This window comes from Amblyraja radiata, chromosome 10 (assembly GCF_010909765.2).
Source record: "Amblyraja radiata isolate CabotCenter1 chromosome 10, sAmbRad1.1.pri, whole genome shotgun sequence".
Classification (NCBI taxonomy): Eukaryota; Metazoa; Chordata; class Chondrichthyes; order Rajiformes; family Rajidae; genus Amblyraja; species Amblyraja radiata.
In genome coordinates, this window is record NC_045965.1 from 64848759 (window position 1) to 64864352 (window position 15594).

The 15594-nt window shown below is 49.4% G+C and overlaps 1 protein-coding gene across 1 annotated transcript in view; it reads left to right on the forward strand.

Annotated features, from left to right (window-relative positions):
- The window catches only part of adgrl2 (adhesion G protein-coupled receptor L2), a 172680-nt gene that overhangs the window by 40240 nt on the left and 116846 nt on the right, over window positions 1-15594 (forward strand). Inside the window, exon 4 of the mRNA XM_033027844.1 lies at window positions 15477-15586. Within this exon, the coding sequence (XP_032883735.1) occupies window positions 15477-15586 (110 nt within the window). The remainder of the gene's footprint in view (window positions 1-15476; window positions 15587-15594) is intronic.

The following is a 15594-nucleotide window of genomic DNA, read 5'->3' on the forward strand; positions in this document are numbered from 1 at the left end:
GTACGCAATACTCCAGGTGTGGTCTCACCAAGACCCTGTACAACTGCAGTAGAACCTCCCTGCTCCTATACTCAAATCCTTTTGCTATGAAAGCTAACATACCATTCGCTTTCTTCACTGCCTGCTGCACCTGCATGCCTACTTTCAATGACTGGTCGTAGGCCATTCGTCCCTTCGAGCCAGCACCGCCGTTCAATGTGACTCCTGAGATGTGGCGGTGGTGGCGGGGGGTGGGGGGTGCCCTTGTGCGGAAATGGGTGGTGGAGGTTCACAAGGTGCCTGGTGCAAGATGGCTGGCGTCCAAGTCTAGTTAAAGAAAAGCTCTGTGTGTAAGAGAGGGGGGTGGGGGAGGGGGGGGGGGGGAGGGGAGGGTGCACTCCTCGCTAAAGGGGAGAACGTGCTGAGGGTTGTTAAACCTGGGACCTGCCATAACACCAAGAAACGACTAATGCAATTCTCGTCTATAAAAAAAAAAAGGTCAGAAACACGATCTTGGGAATTATAACACAGTTATCTCAACATCTGCAGTGGGGAAAATTGCTGGAATCCATTATATAAGAAGCAATTCAGAAGCATTTAGCGGGAAGCAAGTACAATATATCAGAGTCTGCAAAAGGTTTGAGAAACACTGGTCAAATCTTACAAATTTATGAGGTTGTTTAAGGTATGTAACGGAGTTAGTGGTTGTGAGGAATCTTATGGATATTTTATATTTCGACTTTTAAGAGGGATTTGATAGCGTTCCTTGTAATAAAAGCCAGTGACTGAGGAGGAACTCCAGGGACCAGCGCTCCATGTTGCAAATTGGATAATGAATAGGAAACAGAGGGGTTGTTATTGGGTTTTATATCGGCCATCGGTGGCCGGCTGAGAGTGGCAGCGACTCGTTCCAGGGCCGCTGATCTTCAACGGGTTTCATTAATTAGGTAAATGGGGACATTGCGCGCAGAACATCAAACGTCGATGGTGTGTCCAACTCTGATGTCAAATGTGGTGGTGCATACAGAGAGAGAGAGGGGGGGAGAGGGAGAGAGAGAGAGAGAGGGGGGGAGAGGGAGAGAGAGGGGGGAGAGAGAGAGAGGGGGGGAGAGGGAGAGAGAGAGAGAGAGAGGGGGGAGAGAGGGAAGATAGAGAGAGAGAGGGGGGAGAGAGGGGAGAGGGAGAGAGAGGGAGAAAGAGAGAGAGTGAGGGAGAGAGAGAGGGAGAGAGAAGGAGAGAGAGAGAGAGAGAGAGGGGGAGTGAGAGAGAGAGGGAGAGGGGGAGAGAGGGAGAGAGAGAGAGGGGTGGAGAGAAAGACGGGGCAGAAAGAGAGAGAGAGAGGGGGCAGAGAGAGACAGGAGGAGAGACAGGCGGAGAGAGAGGGGGGAGAGAGAGAGAGTGGGTGATGGTAGGAGCCAATAGAAGGGAGAGAGAGTGGGGGTGGGAGAGAATAGAGAGAGAGTGAGACGAGTGAGTGGAGAGAATGGAAGGGAGAGAGGTGTTGGAGTGATTAAGGGGGAGAGAGATAATGAGAGAGAGAAAGAGGGAATGTAAGAAAGAGAGGAGAAGAAGCTACACAGAGTGCTGGAGTAACTCAGCGGGTCAGGCAGCATCTGTGGGGAATGTGGATAGGTGACGTTTCAGGACAGCCCTTCTACACTTTGTATCTTTTATGAAAAGCATCTGCAATTCAGTCTAGTTTATTGTCACGTGTACCGAGGTACAGCGAAAAGCTTTTGTGTTGCGCGCTAACCAGTCAGCGGAAAGACAATACATGATTACAATCGAGCGGTCCACAGTGTACAGATACAGGATAAAGGGAATAAAATTGAGCGACTGTAATGAGTGACCGTAGCTCTGTTTCTGTGGCCGGCAGGCAGAGAGGCGCTTGAGTTGGCCGTACAGTTTTGGTCTCCAAATCTGAGGAAGGACATTATTGCCATAGAGGGAGTACAGAGAAGGTTCACCAGACTGATTCCTGGGATGTCAGGACTTTCATATGAAGAAAGACTGGATAGACTCGGCTTGTACTCGCTAGAATTTAGGAGATTAAGGGGGGATCTTATAGAAACGTACAAAATTCTTATGGGGTTGGACAGGCTAGATGCAGGAAGATTGTTCCCGATGTTGGGGAAGTCCAGGACAAGGGGCCACACACAGTTTAAGGATAAGGGGGAAATCCTTTAGGACTGAGATGAGAAGAAACTTTTTCACACAGAGAGTGGTGAATCTGTGGAATTCTCTGCCACAGAAGGTAGTTGAGGCCACAGTTCATTGGCTATATTTAAGAGAGAGTTAGATGTGGCCCTTGTGGTTAAAGGGATCAGGGGGTATGGAGAGAAGGCAGGTACAGGATACTAAGTTGGATGATCAGCCATGATCATATTGAATGGCGGTGCAGGCTCGAAGGGCCGAATGGCCTACTCCTGCACCTATTTTCTATGTTTCTATGTATACCTGCACTATCCTTCACACACGAGAGACTAGTTAGAATTTACTGAAGACAATTGACCTCCAAACCTGTACGTCTTTGGAGTGTGGGTGGCGTAGAGTCTGAGTTACTGCCTCACAGCGCTTGCAGCGTCAGTTCGATCCCGACAGCAGGACAATAGGCAATAGGTGCAGGAGCAGGCCATTCGGCCCTTCGAGCCAGCACCGTCATTCAATGTGATCGTGGCTGATCCTCCCAGGACAGGCAGCATCTCTGGAGAGAAGGAATGGGTGGCGCTTCGGGTCGAGACCCTTCTTCAGACCCGAATCCGAAGAAGGGTCTCGCCCCGAAACCTCACCTATTCATCCTCTCGGAGAAACTGGCTGGGATAAGGGGTGATGTTGACATTTGCTTTAGAAGGAACTGCAGATGCTGGAAAAATCGAAGGTAGACAAAAATGCTGGAGGAACTCAGCGGGTGAGGCAGCATCTATGGAGCCAAGGAATAGGTGACGTTTCGGGTCGAGACTGGTGTCTGGGGGGGGGTGAGGGGGGAAAGAAAGGAAGAGGCAGAGACAGTGGGCTTGTGGGAGAGCTAGGGGAGGGGTCGGGGGTTCTCCAAATAGAAAGGCCATTCGGCCCATCAAGTCTACTCCGCCATTCAATCACGGCCGGATCTGCCTCTCCTCTCCTATCCCCATTCTCCTGCCTTCTCCCCACAACCCCCGACACCCGCACTAATCAAGAATCTATCCCTCTCTGCCTTGCGTACGCCCACAGCCTCCGCAGCCGTCCCTGGCAGTCAACTCAACCCGTTCGATAAGACGCGTGGTTTAAGCAAAGGTGATGGGATGAAGTGCGAAGGGTGTCCCACTGTGGCAAGGCGGCTGCCCTGCTGCCTGTTGCAACACAGCTGGGTGTGAAGAGTGAGTGACGAGAGAGCCCTGGGGCTAACGCTAGACAAGGAAGAACTAACGTGTATGATTAGGATGAGCATAAACCTACATGCTGGGCGCATTACCGAGCAATCTTGGAACGCAGTCGACCGCGATGGGGGGGAAATCAAAGAGGAACAACGTGTTTAGTTTAGGAAGGAACTGCGGATGCTGGTTTAAGATAGACACAAAGATCTGGGGTAACTCAGCGGGACAGGCAGCATCTCTGGAGACAAGGAACGGGTGACGTTTCGGGGCGAGACCCTTCTTCAGACATGAAGAAGACATGTTAAAGAAAGAACTGCAGGTGCTGGAAAAATCGAAGGCAGACATAAATGCTGGAGGAACTCAGCGGGGTGAGGCAGGAATCTATGGAACATAGAAACATGGAAAATAGGTGCAGGAGGAGGCCATTCGGCCCTTCGAGCCAGCACCGCCATTCAATATGATCATGGCTGATCGTCCCCAATCAATAACCCGTGCCTGCCTTCTCCCCATATCCCTTGATTCCACTAGCCCCTAGAGCTCTATCTAACTCTCTCTTAAATCCATTCAGTGACTTGGCCTCCACTGCCCTATGTGGCAGGGAATTCCATAAATTCACAACTCTCTGGGAGAAAAAGTTTTTTCTCACCTCAGTCTTAAATGACCTCCCCTTTATTCTAAGACTGTGGCCCCTGGTTCTGGACTCGCCCAACATTTTTCCTGCATCTAGCTTGTCCAGTCCTTTTATAATTGTATATGTTCCTATAAGATCTGCCCCTCATCCTTCTAAACTCCTGTGAATACAAGCCTAGTCTTTTCAATCTTTCCTCATATGACAGTCCCGCCATCCCAGGGATCAATCTCGTGAACCTACGCTGCACTGCCTCAATCACAAGGATGTCCTTCCTCAAATTAGGAGACCAAAACTGTACACAATACTGCAGGAGCGCAGGAATAGGCGACGTTTCGGGTCGAGACCCTTCTTCTGACTAAAGACACATGTTTCGTTTAGTTTAGAGATAGAGCTGGGAAACAGGCCCTTCGGCCCACCGAGTCCGCACCGACCAGCGATCCCCCACACACTAACACTATCCTACACACACACACACTAGGGACAATTTTACATTTACACCAAGCCAATTAATCTATAAACCTGTACGTCTTTGGAGTGTGGGAGGAAACTGGAGATCTCGGAGAAAACCCTCGCAGGTGACGGGGAGAACGTACAAACTCCGTACAGACAGCGCCCGTAGTCGGGATGGAACCCGGGTCTCTGGCGCCGTGCGGCTGCAACTCTACCGCTGCGCCACCGTGCCGCTTGGTATTCCGTAAAATTGGAAAACAGAATATTTCTACCGTCAAATGATAGACTAGCCAGGATACGAGGTGCTGTAATGTACAAGAGGCAGGAATGTTTGTGATCGCACACAAACAGGTCTGGGGAAGGATGGCAGATTTTCCTCTCCGAAGCACTCTGGCAATCCAAACAGGCATTGCAACTGTGTTATAATTCCGCAGACATTGCCGCTCGTGACAAGCTTTCATCAAGTATCGAGATAACAGACTGAATTCAAATTCTAAAGATGTCACAGACAGGGCTGTGAGCTCCTCGTTCAGTTCAGTTTAGTTTATTGTAACGTGTACCGAGGTACAGTGAAAAGCTTTTGTTGCTTGCTACAGACAATAGACAATAGGTGCAGGAGGAGGCCATTCGGCCCTTCGAGCCAGCACCGCCATTCAATGTGATCACGGCTGATCATCCCCAATCAGTACCCCGTTCCTGCCTTCTCCCCATATCCCCTGACTCCGCTATCTTTAAGAGCCCTATCTAGCTCTCTCTTGAAAGTATCCAGAGAACCGGCCTCCACCGCCCTGTGAGGCAGAGAATTCCACAGACTCACAACTCTCTGTGAGAAAATCCAGTCACTAGCTATCCAGTCAACGGAAAGACAATGCATGATTACAATTGAGCCATCCACGGTGTATAGGGTTCGGGCCTTTCGGTAAATTTCAATGAGGCACCCGCTCATCCTTCCAAACTCCAGCGAGTACACCAGTCACTAAAAGTAAACATGCAGGCACAGCAGGCAGTGAAGAAAGCTGATGGAATGTTGGCCTTCATAATGAGAGGAGTTGAGTATAGGAGTAAAGAGGTCCTTCTGCAGTTGTACAGGGCCCTGGTGAGACCACACCTGGAGTCTTGTGTGCAGTTTTGGTCCCCTAATTTGAGGAAGGACATCCTTGCTATTGAGGGAGTGCAGCGTAGGTTTACAAGGTTAATTCCCGGGATGGCGGGAATGTCATATGAGGGAAGATTGGAAAGACTGGGCTTGTATCCACTGGAATTTAGAAGGATGAGAGGGCATCTTATTGAAACATATAAAATTATAAAAGGACTTGACAAACTAGATGCAGAAAAAATGTTCCCAATGTTGGGCGAGTCCAGAACCAGGGGCCACAGTCTTAGAATAAAGGGGAGGCCATTTAAAACTGAGATGAGAAAAAACTTTTTCACCCAGAGAGTTGTGAATTTGTGGAATTCTCTGCCTCAGAGGGCAGTGGAGGCCAAGTCACTGGATGGATTTAAGAGAGAGTTGGATAGAGCTCTAGGGGCTAGTGAAGTCAAGGGATATGGGTGGGAAGGCAGGCACGGGTTATTGATTGGGATCGATCAGCCATGATCACAATGAATAGTGCTAGCTCGAAGGGCCGAAGAGAGTGTGGTGAGTCTGTGGAATTCTCTGCCTCAGAGGGCGGTGGAGGCCGGTTCTCTGGACACTTTCAAGAGAGAGCTAGATAGGGCTCTTAAAAACAGCGGAGTCAGGGGGATATGGGGAGAAGGCAGGAATGGGGGATTGAATGGGCGGTGCTGGCTCGAAGGTCCAGGCTATGCACAGGCCCAGTGCCGTCAAAATGCTCGCCATCCGTTAGTTAACCCCCTCAATCCTGGGATCATTCTCGTAAACCTCCTCTGGACCCTCTCCAGAGCCAGCACATCCTTCCTTATTAGTTCTTGCCATAGAGGGAGTACAGAGAAGGTTCACCAGACTGATTACTGGGATGTCAGGACTTTCATATGAAGAAAGACTGGATAGACTTGGCTTGTACTCGCTAGAATTTAGAAGATTGAGGGGGGATCTTATACAAACTTACAAAATTCTTAAGGGGTTGGACAGGCTAGATGCAGGAAGATTGTTCCCGATGTTGGGGAAGACCAGAACTAGGGGTCACAGTTTAAGAATAAGAGGGAAATCTTTTAGGACCGAGATGAGAAGAACTTTTTTCACACAGAGAGCGGTGAATCTGTGGAATTCTCTGCCACGGAAGGTAGTTGAGGCCACACAGTTCATTGGCTATATTTAAGAGGGAGTTAGATGTGGCCCTTGTGGCTAAAGGGATCAGGGGGTATGGAGAGAAGGCAGGTACAGGATACTGAGTTGGATGATCAGCCATGATCATATTGAATGGCGGTGCAGGCTCGAAGGGCCGATTGGCCTACTCCTGCACCTATTGTCTATGTTTCTATGTTTCAGCAAGTCGGTCTGGAATCAAATCTTGGAAGGAAAGCACATGTTCCTTTCTGACGAGCGTTACTGAACCTGCTGGGGTTTTTTTTTTACAAGAACCAGACATCTTTATTAATGAAACCAACTTTTTACTGCAGATGTTGTAAACTGGTTGTAGATCTAGTTGTTTGGGCGGTTGTTAAACTTAAGTACATCAGGCTAGTCGTTCAACACAAGGCCCAGTTACATATCATGCAGGAAGGAGCTGCAGATGCTGGGTTTACACTGAAGTGCTGGAGTAACTCAGTGGCAAAGGCAGTGTCGTTTAGTTTATAGGTTCCCAACCTTTTTTAGCTCATGGCCCCCTTGGGATCTTTTAATTTTTCTGTGCCCCCCCCCCCCCCCCCCCCGACATTATTAGCAGAAAAAAAGTGCTTCAATATTATAATACCTTCCATAAAAGTATCATTGTCTATTAATTGCACATTTTTCACACAGAGAGTGGTGAATCTGTGGAATTCTCTGCCACAGAAGGTAGTTGAGGCCAGTTCATTGGCTATATTTAAGAGGGAGTTAGATGTGGCCCTTGTGGCTAAAGCGATCAAGGGGTATGGAGAGAAGGCAGGTACAGGATACTGAGTTGGATGATCAGCCATGATCATATTGAATGGCGGTCCAGGCTCGAAGGGCCGAATGGCCTCTACTCCTGCACCTATTTTCTATGTTTCTATATATTCTCTTTTATTCTATTCCACAAACATCAAAAATATTTCAACTACATAGGTTTATATTTATTAGAACTGAAATTTAAGAGTAGCTCTGTGGCCCCCTTCATTGAACCTGTGGCCCCCTTCATTGAACCTGTGGCCCCCTTCATTGAACCTGTGGCCCCCTTCATTGAACCTGTGGCCCCCTGAATCCCCAAATTTTTCTGTGCCCCCCCCCCCCCCGAAATTTTTCATGTATGGCCCCAGGTTGGGAATCACTGATTTAGTTTAGAGATACAGCACGGAAACTGGCCCTTCGGCCCGCCAGGTCCGTGCCGGCCAGCGATCCCCGCACACACTAAAAGGCCTGTCCCGCTTTCACGACCTAATTCACGACCTCTGCCGAGAAGGAATAGGCGACATTTCGGGTCGAGACTACTTCTTCCTAGTTAAACAGTCCCTTATAGAAACATAGAAACATAGAAAATAGGTGCAGGAGTAGGCCATTCGGCCCTTCGAGCCTGCACCGCCATTCAATATGATCATGGCTGATCATCCAACTCAGTATCCCGTACCTGCCTTCTCTCCATACCCCCTGATCCCTTTAGCCACAAGGGCCACATCTAACTCCCTCTTAAATATAGCCAATGCACTGGCCTCAACTACCTTCTGTGGCAGAGAATTCCACAGATTCACCACTCTCTGTGTGAAAAATGTTTTTCTCATCTCGGTCCTAAAAGATTTCCCCCTTATCCTTAAACTGTGACCCCTTGTTCTGGACTTCCCCAACATCGGGAACAATCTTCCTGCATCTAGCCTGTCCAACCCCTTAAGAATTTTGTAAGTTTCTATAAGAACGTGCAAGCTCCGCACAGACAGCGCGCCCGCAGTCGGGATCGAACCGTCGCTGTAAGGCAGCAACTCTACCGCTGCGCCACCGTGGACTCGGTGGGCTGAAGGGCCTGTTGGCGGGCCGCATCTCTAAAGCCTAAAGAGCTGGCAAACTGCTTGCCGAGCGTTGTCGGAGATCTTTTATCTCTCGCGAAGACACTAACGGGGAAATTGAGGCGTGATTGAGCCCATGTGCTGGGAGTGCTGACACGTCTGATACTTCCTTGTTGATTGTAATCTCGGCTGGGTTGGTGTTAGTGCCTCCGTGCATGGCTGCCCCCCCCCCCCCCTCACAATCAATTCCAACCCGACTCCTGCACATAATGTCCTGGCCACATCGCTATAATATGCCGCTGATCCCAACCAGTCAATAAAACATGAAACCAGTGCATTCTCACTTCAATTGATGGGTCACCTTTCCCCGGTTGAAACCCGCGGCTGGGCGGATCGCACCATTCAGGGAGAAGTTCACAAGGTAACAGGTGATAGGAGCAGAATTAGGCCATTCGGCCCGTCAAGTCTACTCCGCCATTCAATCACGGCTCCCTCCTAACCCCATTCTCCTGCCTTCTCCCCATCACCCTCTGACACCCGCACTAATCAAGAATCTATTTATCTCTGCCTTAAATATATCCACTGACTCGGCCTCCACAGCCTCCTGTGGCAAAGAATTCCACAGATTCACCGCCCTCTGACTAAAGAAATTCCTTCCTAAAGGAACGTCCTTCAATTCCAAGGCTGTGACCTCTAGTCCTAGACTCTCCCACTAGTGGAAACATCCTCTCCACATCCACTCTATCCAGGCCTTTCACTATTCGGTAAGTTTAAATGAGGTTCCCCCCTCATTTTTCTAAACTCCAGCGAGTACAACAGGCCCAGCGCCGACAAACGCTCATCATATGTTAACCCACTCATTCCTGGGATCATTCTGGTAAACCTCCTCTGGACCCTCTCCAGAGCCAGCACATCCTTCCTCAGATATGGGGGCCCCTGCTTCTGTGGAATACCACAGTACAGCTCTCTCTGGGAACATGCACGGTGGCCCAGCGGTAGAGTTGCTGCCTCACAGCGCCGGAGACCCGGGTTCGATCCTGACCGCGGGTGCCGTCTGTACGGAGTTTGTACGTTCTCCCCCTGACCTGCGTAGTCTGGGTGCCTCTCACACGCCAAAGACGTAGGGCTTTGTAGGTGAATTGACTTCCGTAAATTGTCCCTGGTGTGTAGGATAGTGGTTAGTGTGTGGATGATCGCTGGTCAGCGGTGACATGGCGGGCCGCGCTGAATCTCTAAACTAAACAAATCTAAACTACAACGGTCTCACCTGCCTGATCTATCTGAGACATTAGCTGTAATTGTTCCCGATGTTGGGGGAGTCCAGAACCAGGGGCCACAGTTTAAGAATAAGGGGTAAGCCATTTAGAACGGAGACGAGGAAATACCTTTTCTCACAGAGAGTTGTGAGTCTGTGCAAATCTCTGCCTCAGAGGACGGTGGAGGCCGGTTCACTGGATGCTTTCAAGAGAGAGCTAGATAGGGCTCTTAAAGATAGCGGAGTCAGGGGATATGGGGAGAAGGCAGGAACGGAGTACTGATTGGGGACGATCAGCCATGATCACATTGAATGGCGGTGCTGGCTCGAAGGGCCGAATGGCCTACTCCTGCACCTATTGTCTATTGACCGAAGTCATTCAACCTACAATCTGCACGTCTTTGGAGTGTGGGAGGAAACCGGAGCGCCCGGAGAAAACCCAGGCAGGTCACGGGGAGAACGTACAAACTCCGTACAGACAGCACCCGTAGTTGGGATCGAACCCGGGACTCTGGCGCTGTGAATAATAATAACGAATAACTTTATTGGCCAAGTATTCACATACAAGGAATTTGCCTTGGTGCTCCGCCCGCAAGTGACAACATGACATACAGTGACAGTTAGGAATGACACATAAAACATTCAACATTAATAATAAAACATTATCGATTAAACATGTGAATTAAATAAAATACCAGAGCAAAATGGCAGCAGCTCTACGGCAGTGCCGCCATCTTGCGACAAGTACGAATTCTATTGATCCATTTCGGGATAGATGGCGATAAAACACTCTTGGCTCTTGATTTCTGCTGCTACAAACTCGAAATGTAAAAGAAAATTGACGCAAGTGTGTATATTGCAGGGTCAAATTTCAGACATGTTGTGCTATTTCGACCTCCATTACATCGATAGACCAAAGGTGTCTGAAAAGATATCCTTCAGTAAGTTGGCGCCCTTTGCATTCGCTGGCGTTGTTGGTCCTGTCTGATGATTTTAGTGCAAATCACGCTGCGAGCCCTCAGAAGTGCGAGCGCTGCAAATTGCCTTCTCTATCGAGTTTGCGATTGTCGGCGTGGAGACCCAGTGACCTTTCACGCCAATTAATGAACGGGGGACGAGAGGGCAAGGGGGACATTCTGAAAATTAAAATCATCCTCGCCAGCAACAGAACCCCAGGCCTAGGTGTGTGTGTGTGTGTGGGGAATCTGTAACCCCTTCAATGTCAGCAGCCCTTTCACAAATCTCGTGTTCAAAGGTCACTCGGCCTCAGTTTAGTTTATTGTCACGTGTGCCGAGGTATAGTGAAAAGCCTTTGTCGCGCGCCAACCAGCTAGCGGAAAGACAATACACAATCTCAACTCAGCCGTCCACAGTGTACAGGTACATGATAAAAGGTCTGAGGAAATACATTCTTACCATAGAGGGAGTACAGAGAAGGTTCACCAGACTGATTCCTGGGATGTCAGGACTTTCATATGAAGAAAGACTGGATTGACTCGGCTTGTACTCGCTAGAATTTAGAAGATTGAGGGCGGATGTTGGGGAAGTCCAGAACAAGGGGTCACAGTTTAATGATAAGGGGGAAATCTTTTAGGACCGAGATGAGAAAAACATTTTTCGCACAGAGAGTGGTGAATCTGTGGAATTCTCTGCCACAGAATGGAGTTTCTGGCCAGTTCATTGGCTATATTTAAGAGGGAGTTAGATGTGGCCCTTGTGGCTAAAGGGATCAGGGGGTATGGAGAGGTACAGGATACTGAGTTGGATGATCAGCCATGATCATATTGAATGGCGTTGCAGGCTCGAAGGGCCGAATGGCCTCTACTCCTGCACCTATTTTCTATGTTTCTATGCTTCTCCCCGTGACCTGCGTGGGTTTTCTCCGAGATCTTCGGTTTCCTCCCACACTCCAAAGGCGTGCAGGTTTGTAGGTTAATTTGCTTGGTGAATGTAAAGATTGTCCCTAGTGGGTGTAGGGTGGTGTTAACGTGCGGGGATTGCTGGTCGGCGCTGACCCGGTGGGCCGCGCGCCTGTTTCCGCGCTGTATCTGTGAAATAAACTAAGCCAGCGATCCCCGCCCACTCGCAATATCCTAGACACTACAGCTGTTCGAAGGCAACTGAACCATTCTAACAATAACTAGATAGAGAGCAATCCTGATCTACGATCTACCTCACTGGAGACCCTCGGACTATCTTTGATCGGACTTTACTGGCTTTACCTTGCACTAAACGTTATTCCCTTTATCCTGTATCTACACACTGTGGACGGCTCGATTGTAATCATGTATTGTCTTTCCGCTGACTGGTTAGCACGCAACTAAAGCTTTTCCGTGTACCTCGGTACACGTGACAGTCGTGAGGGACCATTTGCAATTTTTACCAAAGCCAATTAACCTACAAACCTGCACGTCTTTAGAGTGTGGGAGGAAACCGGGACGCCCGGAGAAAACCCACGCAGGTCACGGGGAGAACGTGCAAACTCCGTACAGACAGCACCCGCAGTCAGGATCGAACCCGGGCCTCTGGCGCGGTAAGGCAAAGACTCTACCGCTGCTTCACCGTGGCTGACAGGCCAAAGAGACGGCAAAAGTTGTTGCTTCAACACCAACTGATCCAAGACATGATTACAATGTAAAGAAACATTGAAACATAGAAAATAGGGGCAGGAGTAGGCTATTCGGCCCTTCGAGCCAGCAATGTGATCATGGCTGATTATCTAATATTACCCCGTTCCTGCCTTCTCCCCATATCCCCTGACTCCGCTATCTTTAAGAGCCCTATCTAGCTCTCTCTTGAAAGCATCCAGAGAACCCGCCTCCACCGCCCTCTGAGGCAGAGAATTCCACAGACTCACCACTCTCTGTGAGAAAAAGTGTTTCCTCGTCTCCGTTCTAAATGGCTTACCCCTTATTCTTAAACTGTGGCCCCTGGTTCTGGACTCCCCCAACATCGGGAACAATTACAGCTAATGTCTCAGATAGATCAGGCAGGTGAGACCGTTGTAGTTTTAGATTTGTTTAGTTTAGAGATTCAGCGCGGCCCGCCATGTCACCGCTGACCAGCGATCATCCACACACTAACCACTATCCTACACACCAGGGACAATTTACGGAAGTCAATTCACCTACAAAGCCCTACGTCTTTGGCGTGTGAGAGGCACCCAGACTACGCAGGTCTACGCAAAGAAACATTGAAACATAGACAATAGGGGCAGGAGTAGGCTATTCGGCCCTTCGAGCCAGCAATGTGATCATGGCTGATTATCTAATATCATCACCCTGTTCCTGCCTTCTCCCCATATCCCCTGATTCCGTTAGCCCCAAGAGCTGAATCTAACTCTCTCTTGAATACATCAAAATAAATTTACACTGAAGAAGTTTACTTTAGTGTAGTTTATTTTTGTTACGTGTACCGAGGTACAGTGAAAAGCTTTTTGTTGCGTGCTAACCAGTCAGCAGAAAGACTACATGTGATTACAATCCAGTTGTCCATAGTATACAGATACTAGATAAAGGGAATAACTTATTGTGCAAGATAAACTCCCAATTAGGGCGGGTCACGGTGGTGCAGCGGTAGAGTTGCTGCCTTACAGCAAATGCAGCACCGGAGACCCGGGTTCGATCCCGACTACGGGCGCTTGTCTGTACGGAGTTTGTACGTCCTCCCCGTGTCCTGCGTGGGTTTTCTCCGAGATCTTTGGTTTCCTCCCACACTCCAAAGACGTGCAGGTTTGTAGGTTGATTGGCTTGGTGTAAATGTAAAAATCGTCCCTAGTGGGTGTAGGATAGTGTTAACGCGCGGGGATCGCTGGTCGGCGCGGGCCGAAGGGCCTGTTATCGCGCTGCATCTCTCAACTAAACTAAACTTAAAAAAAAACTAATTGAAGACAGTCCGAGGGTCACCAATGAGGTAGATAGTAGTTCAGGACCGCTCTCTGGTTGTGGTAGGATGGTTCAGTTGCCTGATAACAGCTGGGAAGAAACTGCCTCTGAATCTGGAGGTGTGCGTTTTCACACTTGTGCTTTAGTTTAGAGATACAGCGCGGAAACAGGCCCTTCGGCCAACCGGGTCCGCGCCGACCAGCGATCCCCGCACACTAACACCATCCTACACAAACACAAGGGATCATTTATGATCTTTACCCAAGCCAATTAGCCGGCAAACCTGCACGTCTTTGGAGTGTGGGACGAAACCGAAGATCTCGGAGAAAACCCACGCGGGTCACGGGGAGAACGTGCAAACTCCGCACAGACAGCGCCCGTAGTCGGGGTGGAACCCGGGTCTCTGGTGCCGCATTCGCTGTAAGGCAGCAACTCTACCGCCTGATGGGAGAGGGGAGAAGAGGGAGTGACCTGGGGTGTGACTGGTCCTTGATTCTGACGCTGGCCTTGCCGAGGCAGCGTGCATGTCCGGGTCTCCGGTGCTGTGTGGCAGCAACTCTACCGCTGCCCCCGCCGGCCCGCCCAGAAATATAACCCGGGGGGATTTTTTTTTAACGGGCGAGAGCTTGAATCATGTTGGTGATCGGCCACTTACAACATAATTGGCCTCCTTGAAAAAATAAATCACTGAAAGCTGGTGTGCGGGTATCGCGAACAATTAGGAGGATATATGATGTGCTGGGTTTTATTGCAGAGTATTTAAGTGTAAGGATAGAGCCATCTCAGACCAATTATGTAAGGCCGTGTGGAGATGGCATCTGGTGCGAAGGCTGTATACAGGTGTAGTCTCCCAGACTGAGCAAGGGAGAATAACCAGGGGCCACAGTTTAAGAATGAGGGGTAAGCCATTTAGAACGGAGATGAGGAAACACTTTTTCTCACAGAGAGTTGTAAGTCTGTGGAATTCTCTGCGGTTCTCTGGATGCTTTCAAGAGAGAGCTAGATAGGGCTCTTAAAGATAGCGGAGTCAGGGGATATGGGGAGAAGGCAGGAACGGGGTACTGATTGGGGATGATCAGCCATGATCACATTGAATGGCTCAAAGGGCCGAATGGCCTACTCCTGCCCCTATTGTCTATTCACTCACTCTGTCTGTCTCTCTCGCTGATCATTGTCAAAGATCAGATCTCTGGTTGGAACATTGTTGAAGAGTGGATCGCGTGTGAACGCGCGGTGCCAAGAACTAACCCCGCTTTTGGAGTCGTAGAGTGATACAGTGTGGAAACAGGCCCTTCAGCCCAACTTGCCCACACCGGCTAACAATGTCCCAGCTACACTAGTCCCACCTGCCCGAGTTTGGCCCATATCCCTCCAAACCCTGTCCTATCCATGTACCTGTCTAACTGTTTCTAAAACGTTGGGATAGTCCCAGCCTCAGCTACCTCCTCCGGCAGCTCGTTCCATGCACCCACCACCCTTTGTGTGAAAAGGTTACCCCTCAGATTCCTATTAAATCTTTTCCCCTTCACCTTAAACCCACGTCCTCTGGTCTTCGATTCCCCTACTCTGGGCAAGAGACTCTGTGCATCTACCCGATCTATTTCTTGGGTGAAGGCAGGAACGGGGAACTGATTGTGGATGATCAGCCATGATCATATTGAATGGCGGTGCTAGTTCGAAGGGCCGAATGGGCTACGCCTGCACCTATTGTCTATGTTTCTGTGTTTCTATGTTCCTCTCGTGATATTATTCACATTGACTCTGGGCAAGAGACTTTTGTTTTTATTTTCCTGACCAATGTCTCATGAACTTACGAAGCCCTTAATGGTTTTCTGCGCTTTCGTTCACAGATGCAACAACAGGACTCAGTGCATTGTCATCACAGGGTCCGATGTGTTTCCTGACCCCTGCCCCGGAACTTACAAATACCTGGAGGTTCAGTACGAATGTGTCCCTTACAGTAAGTAC